General features: G+C 33.6%; 1 protein-coding gene across 1 annotated transcript in view; it reads left to right on the top strand.

The window, feature by feature from the left end:
- Nucleotides 1-15000, top strand: part of LOC111049326 — a gene marked incomplete in the record, with an annotated part of 290512 nt that overhangs the window by 269252 nt on the left and 6260 nt on the right. The window contains 5 exon segments of the mRNA XM_039438440.1: nucleotides 4307-4370; nucleotides 7333-7515; nucleotides 10815-10980; nucleotides 11854-12046; nucleotides 14436-14484. Of these exon segments, the coding sequence (XP_039294374.1) occupies nucleotides 4307-4370; nucleotides 7333-7515; nucleotides 10815-10980; nucleotides 11854-12046; nucleotides 14436-14484 (655 nt within the window).

Below are 15000 nucleotides of genomic sequence, written 5' to 3'. Positions count from 1 at the left end.
ATGCAGTTAAATAAACTGAATATTTTTGGCACATTTTCAATTTTCCCGGAATAATGTATTTTTGATGACTGATTCGGGTGTAGAAGTTAATTTTCAGCACTTTTTGTCTCTTGCAAAAATCGTCTATAGGGCACCGTTAACAATATATAGACCTTTTGCGGTAATTTTAAATGCAGTTAAAAACTTTGAATAATTTTGGCAGATTTTCAATTTTCCTGGAACAATGTATTGTTGATCACTGATTTTGGTGTAGAAGTGAATTTCCAGCACTTCTTTTCCTATGTGAAAATCCTGTCAGACGTGCCATTAACGTGCTACTGACGTTTAAAATTAAAAAAAAAAATTTGGTCCATCATAAAAAATTCTGAAAAAATTCATGAACCTTTCTGTTCATATTATCAACCTTGTCCTAGAATTTAAAATGATTCCATTCAAAATTGGAAAAGTTATAACACTTTTTCAAATTAGATCACAGTTTATGAGGAAAATCATGCAGTATCCGGAATTACTCACACAGACTTTGAAATGATTTCTACAAATTTCTACCTGAAATTTCTACAGATATGGGACTTGTTACAGATGATAGAGCTTATCAATGACTATTTCAGATATGAATTTGATCAAAATCGTTGGAGCCGTTTTCGAGAAAATTGCAAAAAACCCTGTTTTTGACAACATTTTCGCCATTTTAGCCGCCATCTTGGAATGCATTTGATCGAAATTGTTCATGTCGAATCCTTATAGTGTAAGGACCATATGTTCCAAATTTCAAGAAATTCCGTTTACTGGGAGATGAGATATTGTGTACACACACACACACACACACACACACACACACACACACACACACACACCACACAAGCTGGCGTGCTACCAATTTTATCCTAATAGGTTGGATAGCTTTCACCTATCACCTAAGGGAAGTCATCGGCTCCAAATATGCTAAAATCTTGATAAATCATGAATGGATCTAATGCCTATGAATAAGAAATCCAGTTCAGAGCAAATCAAATTATAATTTTTTAAAATTACTCAAAATTTTTAGTTTACCCAGAACAAATAATCATACATGGACCGAATATAGATTGAACATGATTGAGGTTACAAATATGTTTGATCTGTTCATCAAAATAGATTCAAAAGCTTTCACAAAAACTCAAAAATTATTGTTTCAAATCAAGATCAAAATATATAACTTATAAGTTAATAATACTTATCTATCGTTTACAGGTTTCAAAACAGACTTATTGCTTTCAACATTAAACGAGAAATTCAACACAAAATGAAAAGAAAAATTGAAATCTACTTCCACTTATGTTCAATAACATCAATAAACTTTACAAAAACATTTAGATCACAAATAAAACATCTTAACTTTCAATTATTTAGGAAAATTTCAACAGCAGCCAAACACTCCTAACATAAGCTAGCCATTAAAAAATTTGAGAGAAAGGCCTGGCAGAAATACCTGAGATAAGTGCCTAGAGCTTCAAAGTGGGGAACCACCATAGATAACAGCATCGATTGCCAAGTAATAAAAAATACAAATTTACAAGTTCCACTTATTATACTCTATAAAACTTTATTTTAAAACAGTTTTGAAATTCTATTAAACCTTTATCATGTTGTTTAAAATTATTTGCTAATTCAGAAATAGAACTTTGTTACAGTAGTCAACACAAATGTATCTGATAAATTCCCGGTTAAATGTTGAGTCCGATTTTGAAAAAAACACACTTTCCCTAAATTTTTTGCTTTTTTGCTTTATAACTTAACATGCTGATCATGAGCTTATAGAGCATCAAATTCTCTTCAATTTGATGTATAATTTCACTAGTTTACGCGCAGAGTTGAAAATTTCAACCCCCACATTGAATCTGCTATAACAATAGAAGGAAAACATTAAGTAGTGGAATAATACATCAAATTGAAGAAAAAACAAAGCTCTACCAATCTATGGTGAGCATTCATTTTTATGATGCATTGTTGGAGAGTTGAAACATCAAAAAAAAGGATTAAAAGCTGTTATTTTAACAATTTTACACTTTTAAGAGCTTATATCTCGAGAACTGTTGGAGATATCACAAATCACCACAGAAAAAATTTTGTAGCCTACTACCTCACTACCCTGACCAGAACTGCGGGGTCAAAAATTGTCTTCCATACTTTTCCCTCTATAACACTTCGTTGACTGGGCTAGTGCATGAGATTGATATTTTTAGAATTTATGTGCAAAATTTGGAGATATAAATCATTCCCGTTTTCCGGTATGCAATCCACAAGATGACATGTTTTGATGCGAACAAACGAACACACGAACAAACACAAGCCTACTCTCTCTTATTATATAGATGCATAGATTCATTACACCATTAGAAAAATTGTATTTTGTAGAATAATGTGTATTATTGTGGAATCATTTGTATTTGTTAGTAGGGATAGTAAGTATTTGATTTATGTCAATAATGTGATTATAAACCCACAAAGATATGTAAAGATAGATTAAACTATTGCTATTGGATATCAATTCTTCTGTGAATTTTGTTGTATGCTATTATGCCTAGATATAATTGAGTTAAATGAACAAAGTTCAATGAATTATCATTATTCCAGCAATTTATTCTTTCAGTAACCTATTTATTCATTATTAATATGAATTATCACTTCTCTTCATAAGACTACTTTGAAATTATTAAAACATGATATAAATCTTCAATACCTTACTCTTTGTATTTTTTTCCAAAACACGACTAGTTCCAACTCATCTAAAGCCATTTTTTCTTAAATAAAAAAGATATGTTGAAACAAGTATTGTTTTAAAATAAAAAAGAATAATAAAGGGTGGGGTACTTGATGATGTGTTTAAATATAAATTGATGGATATTATTACGAACAAAAACTAAATGGTAGTAGAATATATTCCCTTTGATATATATTATTGAACTATCGATTATCATTATGGTGTATGGTTAGTTATAAATGCACAAAAAGCGAATGCGTTAAATTCAGAAGTTTCTTAAAAAGAAGACAATATTCGACTTTTATATTTTAAATTTACATTAAGAAGGTACTATTCAATACTTTCATCCATTAATGAAATACATGTGATCATTAAAATTGCTTGTAGGAAATACAGACACAGAAAGTAAGTAGCCTACAGTGAAATATATTGCCAAGCATTATACTTGAAACTCCTAGAACTAAAGTTAAAATTAGTCTATCAGTTAATATTATATATTTTTTACTATCATTGGATTGAATTTCTCAGTATTGGTATTTGATAGAAGGCATAAAGCTGGTAGTTAATCTGCAGTCTACCAAGTGAATTCAATTTGCTCGGCCTGAAGCTGAGCTTGACTGCGACGTTGCCAAGTTGTGCACTCCAGCCTTTATCTAAAGTGAGCCATGGTACCATGCAGCCGCTCTCCCAACTTTAAAATTCCTTGGAGACCGAAATACGATCTTGCGACTACTTTTGACAATTGAAAATAAAATTTCAATTAGGTATTTCTGAGAAACTTTCTCGCTCCAACCATCCACTTATCTTTCAAAAAAAAAAGTTTCCAGCATGTCGAAAATTTCATGTTTCCTGCTCGAAATGTCTCTACATTGACGAACATAATCATAAATTAAAAAAAAAAAACTATAGGTGGAATAAAAATTACCCAGACACCAATAGAAAGGAGACATTCTCTCCGTTGATTTGATATAAAATTATTATGCATTACGCCGCCCCATGATTCTGAGAGAAGTAATATTCACAAGAAAAACAAATCTTCGCGATTCTTCATAAAAGTTGAATTTCCTTTTAATCCTTCAAACCTGAAACTTTTTCAGCACTACTAGGATTTCTGGGATGATATTCTACATCCAATTCTGACGTTGAATTGTAAATTTGAGAAAGTTGCAATTTTACACTAATTGGCAGCCTTCTAATTTCTTCGGAAGGAGGGCCAAGTCTCAACTTATTTTACACAGACTATAGTTGACGGCAATGGTATATTTTGCCAGGGGATCTACTGACGCCTGTGATCAAAATTGCGAGGAGCTTAGTTGTCTGGAAGACAGGTTGGCGGGGTTCACGTGTCTACTGGTTACAAAGCTCTACAAAGATTCCCAAGGTTACCTTTGTAACCCTGTGTAGCGCTCCTTATCAGTAGACACGTGATAAACATGAATTCCACTAGAGTTCCTTAAGTGGTCACTTTGGATGAAACAATGACACATTTGTTGAATCTATATCACTTATTTCTTGTACTTTTGCACCCCATTGTGTTCATAGAGACTAGTTTATTTTGTTTTGCAGAAGGGGAAATCACATTAATTGATGAGAAAGGTGGAGAAGTATTACCCACAGTTGCAGCTGTCAGGTAAGGAAAACTTAACATTGCTGCTTACCAATTTCAGGAAAATATTAGTAGGAAAAATATAGCAAACAGGAATGAAAACTCACAAGAAGTATTCTTTCCAAATGTTCTATTTTTTCATTCACCACAACATGTTTTAACTATTTGTATAGCCATCCATACATGATAAGTAAATGCATGTATTTCAAGTGAGGTCCACGTTATAATAGCAGTGGAGAAACATGGGAGAACAGCCTTGCCACTGTTTCCTATATAGGGGATAGCTGAAACTGGTATATCTGATGTAAAATTACCTGTCAATATTCTTGTTCAAAATTATAAATTATGTTTCATTCGTCGACAAAATATATTTTTCAATGATTTGAAACTAAATTTTGATAGTTGGGTTTTGATATTTTGTTAATTAATTATATTTCTACATCGTTGAAAAAACGATAATATGGCAATTCACAAAATTTTCATTCTCAATAATTATGGAAAATCCATTAAAAAATATTTTTGATAATATGGCAACGTAAGAATACAATTAATTTACAAAATATCCCTTCTCAATTATGAAAAAATTCATTGAAAAAAAAAATTTTCCTATACGAAAAAAATTTTTTAACAGGGAATAAAAGTTGACTTTGCATAAGATATAACGGCTATCAGCTATCCTCTATAGAAGGCAGTGGCAAGGCAGAGATTCGGCAACGCTGTTCTCCATCTTTCTCCACTGCCATTACAATGTGGGCCACACTAGAAGAAGACTAGTTTTTCACAATCGCTGGATGGAAGGTACTGAGTTTAGGCATATGGCTGGCGTCGTTTGAAGAAGAGTAGCCTATTGTTTGTTGTAACTGATAAATAAATAAATGAATAATCTCGATTGCAAGTAATTGGAATAGTAATAGCAGAGACAAATAATCAAAGTTAATCGAACCAGTCACGATCAATCGAGGTTGAACGGTACATAAAGAAATCTTCTTCTTCTTCTTCTTCTTCTTCTTCTTTTTCTTCTTCTTCTTCTTCTTCTTCTTCTTTTCTTCTTCTTCTTCTGCCACACCACTGTAGCATGGGTAAGGTCTTACTTGCATGGTCGGTGTCAGAGTGTGAGAGTGGAGGGTGTCTCTTCACAGTGGCGCAATTTAGATAGAGGAGTGCCTCGTCAGGGGTCGGTCTTGGGTCCTCTACTATTCAGCATATACATAAACGACGTGACTAGTTCTCTACTAACCACCAGATATCATCTATATGCAGATGACCTGCAAATCTATAAACACTGTAATAAAAAAGATTTCAACACGACAGTAGATGAAATGAATGATGAATTAGTACGTTTACTTGATTGGGCAGGTAATAATGGGCTAAAGGTAAATGAGACAAAGTCAAAGGCAATCGTGGTTGGTTATTCGAGACTACTGAACACACTTGACTTGACAGATGGACCGTATATTACAATCAATGGTGTACAATTAGAGTACAGCTCAGACGTGAAAAACTTGGGACTCACTATGACTAAGACCTTGGACTGGACAAACCATGTGACGTTGACATGCAATAGGGTGATTGCTGGGATCAAGACGTTGAAGAAGATTTCTGACATTATTCCTTTTTCAACAAAGGTTATGTTGGTGAAGACCTTGATTTTCCCGGTTTTCAACTATTGCGACATTGTAACTACTGACATGACTGTTCAACTACAACAGAGGATGCAGCGTGCGCATAACTACTGTGTCCGCTTCATCTTCAACCTCAGACGTGACGACCATGTGACTGAATACTTTGACCGACTTGGACTCATGAAGCTACATGAATGTAGGTCATTTCATGCGGTTCTCTTTCTGCATAAAGTGTTAAAAACTCAGACACCCAAGTACATAGCTGAAGACTTTCACTTCTTGTGTGACATTGGTCGGGGTGGTACCCGGCATGGTTCCCATTTACTGGCTGTCCCAATTCATAGGACAGTCATGTTCAACAAGTCCTTCCTTGTGACGGCTTGTGGATTGTGGAACACATTGCCTGTTGAGCTGAGGCTAATTCAGGAACCTCGTCGGTTTGGCGCGGCTGTTTTCAGGTGGATCAGGGGTGGTGTGGGTGGCTGGACCTAGCAAATGGTTTATTGGTCAGTTCTTCTTCTCCTCCTCCTTCTTCTTTTTCTTCTTCTTCTTCTTCTTCTTTTTTTTCTACTTCTACTTCTTCTTTTGTTACATTGTAATATTTTTCAGTTTTTATTCTTCAATTTCTATTCATATCTCAATTATAATTTAGGTTTCGTTATTTTTTTTTTCTCCATTGATTATTATTTTTGTATTTTAATAATATTTATTCACCTTGTTTGTAATATTGTATATATTTTTTTCTGAATTTGATTTGTTTAATCTAGTAATTATTTAGTGTTGTATTGGAGGGTTGAGTGTAAGAGAGGGCCGGCTGCGCCCTAACTCCGCCCTCCTAGGTAAAAATAAAGGCAGCTATTCTATTCTATTCTATTCTTCTTCTTCTCTTCTTCTTCTTCTTCTTCTTCTTCTTCTTCTTCTTCTTCTTCTTCTTCTTCTTCTTCTTCTTCTTCTTCTTCTTCTTCTTCTTCTTTTCTTCTTCTTCTTCTTCTTCTTCTTCTTCTTCTTCTTCTTTATTTCTAAAATACAGTAAATACATAATGATATAGAATATCTCTATATAGAATATAGAATACAAATAATAAAGTAGGTAATTAAATAATTGGGGTTTAATATTATACGTCATTATATGAATAAATTACACATGCTTTTATTGCCTATGAATGAATGAATGAATGAATAAATAATATATTATGGATCGAGCCTACTTGCTTGGGCGCTGTGTGACCTGTTAGTGACCTATCTTCACTCTTTGTATTTTCTTATTGTATTTTTGTGTGTTGTGAATAAATTTGATTGGAGAAATTGGACATTGGATAATGCGTGTTTTTAAATTACTCTATTAATACAATACATTGTTTCAGACTGAAGAATGTGGCGAGGAAGGATACAATGTATTTGCTACCTGAGGATGGAGAGAAGACAGTATTCAGAAAAGTGTTGGCTCCGATTGGCATCGTTGTGGCTGTCGGTACACCGTTTAACAGTGTCTTCACAACAGAACAATACAAGCAAACCACAACAGAAATGAGAAAATCTATTTTCAAGTAAGAGTAGATTGTGAAAAATTGTTCACTTCTCTTTCAAATAGATCCCGCCAGAATAGCAGCATCCCCTCTATTAATTCATTTATTTCATTGCACAATCACAACATCAAATGATTTTCATCATTGTTGATTGTGGAAAAATCAACAGGATAAAATAAACCCAAAACTGTGGAAGTGAACACATCATAGAGAGAAGATAGCATAAGATACTAGCAGTTTAGGAAGGATTATCGATGACATTTTGATGGGATGATGAAAAACTATTACATTATTGAATATTTAAAAATAACTATTTTCTCTTCATCTTTTCCTTCTCCTTTTCCTCTTCCTCCTCCTTCTCATCCTCCTCCTTCACCTCCTTCTCCTCCTCCTCCTACTTCTCCTCCTACCCCTCCTACTGAACAACTAAGCTCGTAGAGGATAAAATTATCTACAATTTTGAATCAATTGTGATTTTCTAATATGTATCAAACTAGTTCTAAAAAGTCTTAACAGTAGAATCACAAAAAAAAAACGAAAAACTAGAATCATCATTTTTTTTAATCTTTTGTAACGTTCGAATGTTATTGGAATCGAAAGTACTAGTAGCTCTGTGAACAGTAGACCTCGCGCAGTTATAAACCGCAGCCTCCTCTTATACTGTCCATCACAGTAAATCCTGTCTGTATGTCGTGTCAGCGAGATATTGGTGTGAAAACGCCTAATGGCTTTTGGGGTTGATGTATCAAAAATGCTAACATCAAAAGCTAATCTCCTTCCAGACATACTGTCAACAGGACAGCCCGAGTTCAAAGCAGAGAAAGTTCGAGAGACAATGCTACTGTGTTATTTTAGTTATTAATTGCATGCGCTATTGCACGCAATCAATGGTTTATTTATTTATTTATTTATTGGCAATGGAGACAACAGGTTTCCCCAAATATGTATCCTTAACAATACAAATTGTACAGATACGAATGAAAAAAAAATAATGATAAAAATAAAACCAACTTATGCGATAAATGACCGAGCGAAGTGAGGTCTAAGATTCAAGTCAACGGTTTGGCATTACTCGTAATGTTCAAATGTTTAAATGTTTAAATGTTTAACATGAGCCAATGTTTAAATGAAGGAATGGCCAATTTCTATATTCAAAGTTGCATGTCTTTTGAAATAATTCTGATAAAATTTCCAAATCTGGTGAGGATGTGGAAATTGTCCCCCTCTACCCACTCCAATAAATAATACTTTCAATTCCAATACCATTCGAAAGTTACAGAAGATTTCAAAAATGGCGATTTCAGTTTTTACATTTTTTCCGTGATTTTACTGTTGATCAAGAATTTCTAAAACGAGCCTGATACATCATAGAAACTCTCGATTGATTCTAAATTGTAGATAAATTCATCCTCTAGGAGCTCAGTTGTCTAAAATCCATCTTGAATAACTATTCCCTATCATAGTACTGCCAAAACCGTTAATATGATAAAAATATCTACAATTCCCGGATTTTTTTCAACAATCAAATCTCTCTCCACTAAAATATTTTCTCATAAATAGTTTACAGCAGGTGGAAGAGGAAATTAAATTGTACATTTCAAGATAAATAAATGATTTTTATAATAAGGGGTTACCGAGATACATAGCTTTGAATATAGAAATTGGCCATTTTTTGTGTATTGGAATATGGGCTTTAGTATCCTCAACAATAAATTTTCCATTTTTCGACCAAATGTGACTTATGATGCATGATTTTGAACCGCCTTGACGAGCCGAGAAGAATGAAGTATAGTACGATGAAATCTGAGCATTGCGTCAGAAGTTATAAGTGTTTGAAATTTTGACCCTTCTGGTGTCTTTAAGCGAGCCTCTCCACTAGGAAATACTGAAATGAAGTGCATCTAACGGGTGATTCTCATAGAACATAATCTAATGAACTTATGTCATTGTGCGAAATATCAATGTGAAGACTATCTAGTTGGTGATGATGGTTGAAGCTGAAAATAAGGTGTTTTTCACAATACAAGGAGAATTGTTGTCAGGTGTACCTGGAAATCTATATGAGATAGAGCGCTCTACCTGATCTAAGATTGTAGAGCACAAAAATACGCACAGAGAGATTTTGAGTTATACATCTGAATGGTAACAATCGGAAGATATTATTGATCAAAAACTAAAATTCATTAAAATTGATTTTTTCTTAAAATTTTACTTATTTTTGAAAAATCATAACTCAGTACTCATTGGAGATAGACAGTTCCGATCGATCTCATTCCATTCAGAATTTTATAATCTGAAAAAAGGAGAACGCAATTTCTCTGTCTAATTACTGGATTTAGCGGAAATAGCTGAAAACTGGAAAATGAACTGGAAGTACGAGGTTTTTGGGCCACGCTGTATGTAGCACAAGGAAATTTTGCATGAAAAAAATTGGTTCTGGATTTGTCTCATGTATCAAAATATATATTGAAAAAACAGAACTACAATAGAGTGATTGTAAAAGGACTTTACAACTTTGAAAGCACATAAATATTTATTGAAATCACCTACAGAGTTGAGAAAGGTATCATTTTATTACAAAACACTTCAAGTTTAAGGTGTTTTGGTTCGATGTGACAGCCGTTGGTAATGCGACATACATCCCACCAACAATCGATTTCTTGCCACACTCATACCAGCAACGTAACTTTTAACTTTTAACTAAGCGATCCAAATGTGATACGATTTCGGAGGTCATTAGGACAGTCTGGTAGAGGCTTAACATAAACCTTATCCTCAATAAAACCCCAAAGGAAGAAATCCATCGATGTTACATCCGGTGAGCGAGGTGACCATGCAATTGGCCCTACATGGTAAATCCAGCAAAGTTGAAAGCAATTGTCTAGAAAATCCCGAACTTTTCCGTGGAAATGAGCTGGTGCACCGTCATGCTGAAAGTAAAAGGGCACCTGTTCATCTTGTTGAGCATGACGGTGCACCACCTCATTTCCATGGAGAAGTTTGGGATTTTCTAGACATTAGAGAATTAGCTGGTACGAGTGTGGCAAGAGATAGATTATTGGTGGTATGTTTGTCGCATTACCAACGGCTGTCACATCCAACCAAAATAACACCCACGTCTTAAACTTGGAGTGTTTTGTAACAAAATGACACCTTTCTCAATTCTGTAAGTAATTTCAATATATATTCATGTGCTTTCAAAGTTGTGTAGTCCTTTTACAATCACTCTATAGGCTATATAGGCTATATTATGTAAGCACGCCCGCTTTGTTATGTCTATATACTGGAGTACGGTATTAACACTCATGATTGTGTTGTAGGTGTGGAGAAATGTCCACTACAGAAAAGGAAGGATTGAAGAAGGAATCTTCGGCAACTAAGCTGAATATAAGGGCTTATCTGTCTGAAGATAAAATTGATCTATACGAAAAAACCCCTAACCACAATGATTATTTCGATCTAAATGTGATAAATCAGAGGTGCTCGGTGAGAGAATATTATATTTTACAGTGATTTATACATATTCATATTTCTAATTTAGACATTCATCTTGTGAAAGTTTCATTTTATATTCATTCATATTTGGGAGTGGTAGCCTATCGATACCTGGAGACCAGGATGTATAAGGTGGGAGTTTAGAACATAGGATTTTTTAGCTCCCCCAAATATCAATTACAATTTTTTCTCGAGCGACCACAGACAGCTATAGCAAGTAGCCCTATTTAATATATTTTGTTTTGTGAATTCATTTCAGTTCTAATTACATTTACTCACTTATTTATTTATCATTTGAGGTTTGATTATTTTGTAAATCTGAAGTAATTACTTATTTATCAGTGTTCTCATCTATTAATCATAGGTGATCATATCAGTTCTCTCTACTTTTTATATTACAGTTGGAACAAGTTAACATTCACATTTGTGAACTATAATGAGGTCCATGGTTTAATATCAGTAGCCTATTTGATTAACATCGATGTTGCTTTCCTTGTCTATCATTCGACAAAGCAGATATAGCTATATTTTTCTAGCTTCGCGAATCTCAATTATAAATACCGTAATTAATCATTGAAAAATTTATTTTCTTGACGAACAAACTAATTGATTATTTCATAACAAGAATGAAGAAAATTGCATCAGATTCTCCGGTATCAGATATTCTCTATAGAAAGCAGTGGCAAGGCAGAGAATCAACAAAACTGTTCTCCTATCTTTCTCCACTACCCCTATCATGTACCTCACTATAGTTGAGACATGTTTTGGCAGATTGATAAAACATTAAAAAAAAGCATTTGAAAGATTTTATCACGTTCTGCAAAACTCTGTAAATGTGTTACCATTTGGATTGAATTTTGGCAGGCCATTAAAAATGAAAGTCTTAGTGACGATGAAAAAAGCTTTTACCGCACCATCGGTGTTTACACATCGAAAGATAACATTGTTGTGTCAAGTGTTTTCCATACGGATGGAGTGAAGGTACATAAATCCAATGCTGATCAGCAAATCGAGCACATAATTTACTACGACACTCATTATCAGCGAATTAGATTTGGTGAGTGATAATGTTCTTCTGCTAATCATATTCTGCGAATCGAGCATATAATATACAACACCCTTTATTTCCAGTAACTGAGGTTTGGTGAGTAATAGTATTCAGTAGTGCAGCGAACATTCCTTAATCCGGCCACTAACGACAGGACAAGTGTGTTGAAATGTGTGTACATACATGCTCGTCTTGCATGCTGTGTCTTCAGCGAGAGGCTTTTAACAAAAAAACAATATGAAATCTAAAATATAATAAAGGAAAGAATCGGCTTATACATGAAGGGGATAGGAAATTCACGAATGATGCATTATCACGTCTGGACTAATTTACTGATTAACTTGAGATCTCGATTCTCAATTCACCGAGGATATGCCTATTTTAAATTCTTCAATGTTTCAGTAGGTCAAGTTTTCAGTTTGACAAGTGTTATATTAATGATTTGGACCGTGGTATCTACCATTTGTAATTAATGATTGATGACCTGTTTTTGTAAATGTAATCAAACAACATGTTCAAAAATCTTTAAGGGAGGAATAGAAACATGTAATGACTCATGTGTAGGCTACTAGCAATTAGTTGCAACATCTCGACTCACCCCCCGAATGATACAACTAATTGAGCTAACATAGAGAAATCATTATTTCATTTAACACATTGAAAACTTTTGAAAAAAGAGGGCGATCCACCCGTTCCCAGACGGGAAAACTGTGTAATATATTGTTGTTGCGCAGCATTTGATGGTAGAGTAAGCAGTTGGTTTTCAATTATTATCAACTAAATGATTCTTTTGGAATTTGAAAGAAAAACATTTCTATTAGGAGTCAGATTCATTTTATTCATGATAAAGTATTCCTGTGAGAATTAAATATGATTTTTTACATTATTTTGGTTTTATAAAATTAGTTAAGCTGCATCTTGTTAATACAATATCTATTAATTCAGGTTATGGAATTTTAAGAATTCAATAAATTTGAAATATTACAAAATACCTTGTTATCAATGATTCATTATAACTTTAATCGGAAATAATTTGACTATTTTATTATTTTTATAAGGAGCTATGACAGTTGAAAAACAGGATTCAAGACATAATTAATTTGGAATTTCTAAAAACAATATGAAAAAATAAATTGAAATTGGAACGATACCTGTATACAGTTGATGTTCCTATGTTGCTATCGTCTGAATGGAAAACCATAGGGGTGTCCAACTACTGGTCAGTTCTGTCTGTCTCTGGAGGAAGGGGTTGGGAAAATTTTACGAGGAAACTTATTCAGAAAAAAGTGGAAAGCTTTTTCCACTAGCCAGCTGGAGGGGAAACCAGAATGCTAGTCTCACTTCCACCTCTGCTCAGCGTCAGCCAAACCTCTCTGATTAGCTTTGTTTCAAAAATTGAAATTTATTCTATCTTAAAAAAGAAACTGTTATGTTGGGGGTTTTGTTGGTTTATGACACAAGTCTCCAATATTAGACCCTGGCGGAGCACGGGTTATTTGCTAGAAATGAATATCGATTACTTGATATTGTCAAACACCTCTGATTCAAATCAATTGGAGATAGTTTAATAGAGATAATATATGAAAGAGATAATAGTTTTGGTTTTTCATTCACTCTATCATAAATTTCTAGCGAATTGAAATCGCTGAGTGGAGCAAGAAGACAATAAATGAATCACTGGGAAATAACGAATGATCAAATCACTGGGAAATAACAAATAATAATTATACAAGAATAATATTTAATCTCAAGTACAGAAGGGAAGAAAAATCAAACAAAGATACAAAAACCTAACCTCGAAAGATGTTGTTGGAAGTCTTTCACTGTGATCACACAACAATGTCTGACGACATGTGTGCACACACATTCAATGGAGTGTGTCTCAATTAAGTCAGCTGATGGTTTACACTAAAATTCTATTTCAACTTTCTTGGATCCTGAGATATAGTTTATGTGAACCTAGTTTTTGTGAATAGTTTAAGTTCACTGAGTCATAGTTTACGTTACGTGAGCTTTGAATCACAAATTGATAAAAATATTCGTTTTAATGTTTGAATTAGGATTAATTGATTGATGAAGATGGAAATAGACCCATAACAATCCTTGGTGAATTCAATACCGTATATATTTGAGCAAAATTTCAAGTTCGGTAGATCAGAAGAAGTGATGCGTCAAATATATTAAATATTTCCTATCCTGTTAATCCCAATTCTCCAATTTATTAATGGAATAGATATAGAAGATGGAAGACGAAAATAAGTGCATAACATGTTTCTAGTCATGAGAACCATTTTCAAACGCCTTTTTTACGAAATGGCTTTATCCATAATTCTCTATTATTTTTACTGACTCATTTTTTCAAATTTCATATTTCATTGTATTCCATATTTTTGAACAGACGGATTTATTGCTGACGAGGGACTATCCACTTCAAGTATACATCATAGGTATGTTACAGAATTTCATAATTAGCTTTACATAAATCTATCTATATGGCACTGATTCATTCACTCACTCACTCATTCATAATCAACAGAACTAAAAATATAATAATGATCCAAATACGTTCAAATTTGGCAGATTATGTTCAGTTTAGCGCCTTCTAGAGGCGCACTAATAATGGTTTTCGAATAATTTCCAAAGATACGCACAAAATCTGAGTTTTCTCAGCTTTCTCAAGAACTGATTGGCAAAAAAGTTCCAATTTGGTACAGAAGTTCAGCTAAGGTCTAGAAATTCTGTCTTCAGGACCACGCCAATGATACGCCCGATTTATCCATTAAATTTTAAAATACACACATTAAATACATGATTAGAAAAGGATCACAGGCCTTGGCCAAAACTGCTCACTTTCGGAAATTTTGATAGTAGTAAGCCAATGTAATAAAAGGTAGGTTATGTTAGTTATTTTATTTAGGCGGATTTACTGCGTTGTTTCTGCGTTTCTCTCATATTTTTCAAGA

The sequence above is a fragment of the Nilaparvata lugens genome, chromosome 11 (assembly GCF_014356525.2).
Source record: "Nilaparvata lugens isolate BPH chromosome 11, ASM1435652v1, whole genome shotgun sequence".
Taxonomy (NCBI): Eukaryota; Metazoa; Arthropoda; class Insecta; order Hemiptera; family Delphacidae; genus Nilaparvata; species Nilaparvata lugens.
The sequence above is the reverse complement of the archived record's forward strand: the minus strand, read 5'-3'. Positions and strand labels throughout refer to the sequence as shown.